This window comes from Parus major, chromosome 4A (assembly GCF_001522545.3).
Source record: "Parus major isolate Abel chromosome 4A, Parus_major1.1, whole genome shotgun sequence".
In the NCBI taxonomy this organism is placed as follows: domain Eukaryota; kingdom Metazoa; phylum Chordata; class Aves; order Passeriformes; family Paridae; genus Parus; species Parus major.
In genome coordinates, this window is record NC_031772.1 from 3,881,346 (window position 1) to 3,887,335 (window position 5,990).

The 5,990-nt window shown below is 40.7% G+C and overlaps 1 protein-coding gene across 1 annotated transcript in view; it reads right to left on the minus strand.

Moving 5' to 3' along the window:
* Window positions 1-1,993: 1,993 nt before the first annotated feature.
* DACH2 (dachshund family transcription factor 2) overlaps window positions 1,994-5,990 on the minus strand; it is a 246,351-nt gene continuing 242,354 nt past the window's right edge. The window contains exon 12 of the mRNA XM_015626682.1: window positions 1,994-2,881. Coding sequence (XP_015482168.1) covers window positions 2,844-2,881 — 38 coding nt within the window. The 3' untranslated portion in view covers window positions 1,994-2,843. The remainder of the gene's footprint in view (window positions 2,882-5,990) is intronic.

Consider the following 5,990-nt stretch of genomic DNA (forward strand, 5'->3'; position numbering starts at 1 on the left):
CTGAGGCCATCGAGGAAATTTGTAACAATTCAGGTTTGCCCGTGTTTTGTCACGTTACCAAAACCAGTCTGTAAATAAATGTATTTACAGGCCACTTCCTTGGAGACAGCAATCACTCCAAGCAGGAATATTCAAGATTTAAAGCACAGTCTACATTTCCACAGGAGTGCTCTCACTGAGGGCTGCTCTAGATCCAGGCTTCCAATGGAGACTGGGCACTGCTGACCCCTGGGGTTTGTTGTTTTGTTGTGTGAGCATTGCTCAGGACTCGGGGCACGGCTCCAATGCAGCACCCACGCTCTGCCAAGGGCATGGGTGGCTCCATGGCCACTCCATGGGTCCCTCCATGGCCACTCCACTGCACCCTCACACCTGGGCAGCTCTCAGGGAGCCAGAGCTGGCGGAGGGGCTGTGGGTGCTGCACCCCGAACACGCCCAGCTGAGCTGCCCACAGCCCCCTCTGCCCCACACCCAGAAAAAACACCCTCCAACCCCACCCCAGGAGGTGCTGTCCCTCCCTGGGGCTGCTGCAGTGAGGAGGAGTGTGGTGGTGAAGGCTGAGGTGGCTCCTCCACCCCAGGGTGGCTTGAACACCTTTCTCCCCCACAGGGTGTGCTCCTCAGGCTGAGCTGACACCAAAGCCCTCAGACTCTTGCTTTGTCAATACTTACCAGGAGCCACCCAGTAAGGGCTGAAAACAGCCCAGTCTCTCAAGTTTATCAGTGTCCTAAACATCATTTGTCAGAATTTCCACACTGAAAACCAATCTGGGATGGGCAAATCAGGAATCAACCTGTGCCCATCAACCCAGGCTCAGTGATGCCTTAAGGAATGTGTACATCAACCACCGAGGGGAAAAATGCCCAAAAAGCCTTTATGGAGATGAAAGGAAAGTGCAAAAATGTTGCTATTTTAATGACTGGGCTATTTAGTTACATTAAAACTTTCTAAGCTACACAATACTGGATAACTGAGCAAAGATCTCTCTTCAAAATCTGCACTTGACAGGAGCACTGCCAGTGCTGGGTCAGCCAGAGGTGCTGCAGCACCCCAAGGGCTGTCTCAACTCCTTTTTAAAAATAAGGTTTAGAAATAAATCCAGCCCTCAATTCAGAAAATCCCACTGGAATTGAAATTAAAATTAATATAATACCTAAAGGTACAATTTGAGTTCTGGTGTTGCAGTGTTTTATTCACACATGAGCATTTATTAAGAATCAGGAGGACTCACAATTCCTAATGCTCCTGTTTCTTTGTCTCATTCAACTTTTCATGGTTTGATCAATGGCAGGATGATTAATGCAGTTATTAAACCAGCTGTTATAAAAAAAATATGGAAAAAACCAAATTTGTACATTGGAAGAATGTTCTGGTAAGTCACTTGATCACCTGTAGAACAGGGGGCAACACATTTTCTTGAACTGACACTGGTTAAGTGGAAAGATTTCTTTTAGGAACAACAAAAAAATCAGATTATTCTATTCTGCAGAGTCTGCTTACAAAAGTCTGCTAATGAGAAAAAAAACCCTAGTGCTAAAAATGAAAGAAATTGCGAACACTCTACATTTAGATGTAGCCAGAAGTAAACACAATCACAGGGAATAAATTCCCTGTAGATCTATTTAAAGGTCTGTTTTGTTTTTAAGTGACAGTGATTTATATTCAGGGCACGTGTGTGTAAACACGTGCACATAAACAGGAGTTTGCAAGGAAATAAGCACGGTGCCTTTGACCCAGGAATTAAAATAAAGAGGGAACAGGTGATCCCTTAATTCCACCTGACTCAAACCAGCCTTCAGTCCCATGTTTTGAGAAGGGAAGCTTTCAGTTGCAAAGTTCAGAAGCTGGAGCATACAATAATTAGGAAAATGTTTAATACCAACCCACCCTCTTTATTAAATCATTTCTTCAAGTATTTTTAATAGTGCAAAATACTGGTTTGCATTAGTACAGTTACTATGGGAATTCACAGTCCAAAAAAAATCTTAAAAGATTTCCAAAGTCAAACAAAAAACTTTTTAATACTGTATTTTTAGCAAGAACATTTTTAACAAAGAATGTGTACTTTAACTTAATATGGTACAACAGAGAAACCATACTTAAAAGTTTCCATTATCTAACACTCTACTGCATATTCATTTTTCCATCTTGAAAGACCAAAAGCCAAGCTGAACTGAGCATTAAAAAAAAAAGCATCAATTATAATCCTCATATTACATCAGCTATTAGGGTTTAGCTCACACTTTTGAATCGGTCATCTAATGAAAGGACAATTTTTACATCGTTCTTTTAAAAAATGTACACACATTTCTTTTTAAAACGTTAATATATATCGAGTATCTGCTTCAGTAAACAAAGCTTAATTTATAAACACAATCGAAACAGCTCCATGTTGAACAGTTTCAGTGATAAACTGGACTTGTATGATGTACAGCCAGTGAGGACCATTGTGGCTTAAAATCATTGTGCCATTGCTATTCAGTAATAGCCACCTCCTAAGGAAAAAAAAAGTTCTTTTTTGGGGTGGGGTGGGGAGGGGAAATAATTCATGTATGTGCTTAAAAATACTAAAACTCCTTTCTATCTCCAGGGACCTAAAAATGATCTGTTGTGACAGGCTTGGTTTGGTATGGTAAGCTTGTAAAAAGTCTCAGTATTTCTTAATACGGCAGTTTTCAATGCAGCAACAGTAAATTGCTTGAAATTGTCCTTCAAGTTTCATGCTACAAATCCTGTTCCTCACACAGTACTGAAGGCATCAAAGGTTGGAAGGGACATTTCTCAGGAACTATATAGTCTTCAAATAGTGGTCATTACACATTTTTCAGCAATAGGTGGTTCCTTCAGTACATAATGGTCGGTTTGATGTATGTTCTGTTTTCTGGAGGGAAACAAAAAAGAAGGAAAAAAAGTCAATTACACAGTTGAACATTTTATAATTAACTGACACTTCAGATGGTTTCTTCACTTGGTTGTGGATCTTATTTTTTTTCCCCTCAAGCCAAATGAGCAAATGTACAAGTGATATAAACCAAACTGTCCATCACGTGGGCAGGTTTTGTGTAGGAAGGGGAGGCACTGGGTGACAACACCTGGCCAAACCCTCAAGAAAGGACAAAGACCCACCACCCCTCACCCTGGTGTTTGTCAGCAATGGCTCAGGACATGTTGTAAATGCTCTGATTTGGGTTTTCTTCCTTTAAGGGATTTTTTTTTTTAAATTAAACACTCCTTTTCTCCCAAAGGCAGCCCGTGTTGGATTGGTGCCTCCCTGGGACAGACCCAGGGACAAGGCACAAGGCTGTACCACACATCCCTGTCACTGCACAAAACCTGCCAGGGAACAGGGTGTTAAAACTGAACTGCTTTCAAAAAATGTAAATCAGGATCTGTTCTTGGAAAACTGTTCTTTCATTCAGAAACCACCACATTTTTCTTAAAATTCTATTTCTTTATTTAGAGGATGAAGCAGAAAAGCACTTCATAAAAATATTCCTAGTTATAGTACCTATCAACTGTGATTTTTCACATTAAGCAACTTTTAAGCCCAGAGAAAAAATAAATATTGAAATGCCCACAGAAACTGAAGCTAACAAGAATCCATATTCCTGTTCATTATACAATGAATCATGAATCCACCCAGCTAAATCTGCAAGAACTGATCTGGAAGATGATAGCAAAATGATAATATGGAGCAGCATTTTGTACAACGTTGACATCTCTCCCATTACTGTTTTACATACGCCAATACTGAGCACTCCTAAGGAACAAACAAGTATTGACCTGCAAACTGACACTGATCCTTGGAGCAATCTCCAAGTTTGCCACATTTCAATTTCAAAATGCATTTCAGCTATAATATGAGTGATTTATCATTTAGCAGTAGCTGTCAAAGTAACCTCCTAGATAAAACAAAAACATCTGGAACCATAAACAGAGGAGAGCAGTAGCTGAATTTTAATCCAAATCCGACATGTTCACTTCATTAGGAACAGGAAACAGCTAATTAGTAATTGAATGTTTTGTGGTTTTAAGGAGACTCAGACTCTCCAAACCGAGATGATTTAACACGTATTTTGGATGTAAGCACAAATAAAGATCACAAGAGCCAGGGACATAACAACTCCAGAGGGATGGTTGGGAGCCTCCAAAGAAAGAACTAAAATTAGTTTCAGGCCATTGGCTGATGAAAATTCTTGTCTAAAACCTAGTGGGGAATTACTAAAGCCTGGGGGGGCAGCAGAAATGCAGGGATTGAGCACTGTGGGGTTGGTTTGTGTTGGTTTTTTTTCCTTTTTCTCATGATCATTAGGAAATTGCACATGGCTTCTTCTTAGTGGAGGCTGTTTTTTATGTTCTTATTAAATTTGAAATATGAGTTTTTTAATGAAGGTAAGATGAGGACACTGAGGGTACTGCTGGCTGACTAAACTTTGGAACAGGTTTCTATATTTCCCTCCAATCCCCTTCATTTCTCAAGGAAAGTTGAATGGAGGTACCTGGAATACCTGTAAGAGAGAAAAGTAAATGCCACAGCTCAAGCCCAGTGCACCCACCCAGGAGACATCAATGATCAGTGAACAGAAAGTGCATAGTTAAATATTTCCTTTTTTATAACACCCTCAATTATTCTCCAGAAATTAAAATACTTTTTTGTTGCTGTGCAATAAACTGAATTTCATGGCATTAACCACGTCACACAGCAACCACCTCTGAGGAATTAACGTGCTGGGAGCAGCTGTGCCCCCACTTACATGGGAAAGACAATGTGATGTTGTCAAATTAATCTTTTCTGGAGAATATTCACCATCTCCTCAGTGCAGCTGACTGCAAGCTACAGACCATTTTATAGCACTTCACTGTATTATATAGCAAAGATTTGAATAAATCTGTGTGCAATAAATGTATTCTTTTATCAGGTTTATCCCTTAATCAAATATTCATTTATGTGGGCTTCATTCTATTAAAAAACGAAATTATACAAAGGTGAGCAAAAGCGTAGATTTACAGTAGTTTAAAGCCTAATCTCATTCTCTAGGGGTAATACTGACAATATAAAAACTGTATAAATGATATTCCCTAACACTAAATATGCTTATGAGCCCCCTGTGCATGTTACACTGCTTTACAGCCTACAGAGCAATGCATGACTGGCTTAATAAGCAAGACATTTAGAAAGGAGGGTTTTTTTTCCCCTTCACAATGTGTAAGACAAGTAAAGATCTCCAAGTTTCTTGGTGAGCCAGAGTCTGTGTTAATAACTGGAATTTTCCCTCGGGATGGTGTTCTCCTCCCTGAGTTGTCAGCCCAGGCTAGGTGCAACTCTTGCACTCTCTTTAGCCACAATATCATCATTTGTCTTTTTCTTTCAAGGTTTCAATGGGTGCATAAAGGACAAATCCAAAGGCAATAATCATCATCTCCATATTTGTTCATGTTTAATTTTTTTTTCCCTCAGCCTATTCCACATCTCTGAATTTTCTGAATCTTTTGTTTGTAGGATCTCTGGTTTAAATTGGGAATTCAGCTTTATTTCCCTAAACTATAAAACAGAACTTCCACGTGTACCCTGGCAATGCTGGTGTGCAAACCCAGCCCAGGGAGAGGAGAAACAGCCTGGCTGCATCTACAGCTTGGGATTGCCAGGGATCTGTGGAAAAGTGTGAAGAAATTCACTGGAGGAAGGAAATGTGGATCTGCTGTGTAGTGAGAACTCAGATAAATATATTGTATCAATAACTGTAAATTATCCATTTAATTTCTAAGGTCTACCCCAGCACTACAGGCTGCAGGGAATGTGGGTAGCAGGGATGAAATAATGAACTGGAAATGCTGCTCTGCCAACTGAGCTGGAGGAGGAGCTGGGAGAGCAGCTGGACTAAGGTGAGGTGGAGCTGGGACCTGGCTGTGTGACCAGAGCAGGGCAGGAGGGGCTGGGGCAGCTCTGTGCCCTCCAGGAGCCTCTGCACAGCTCCTGCTCCAGGATGGGA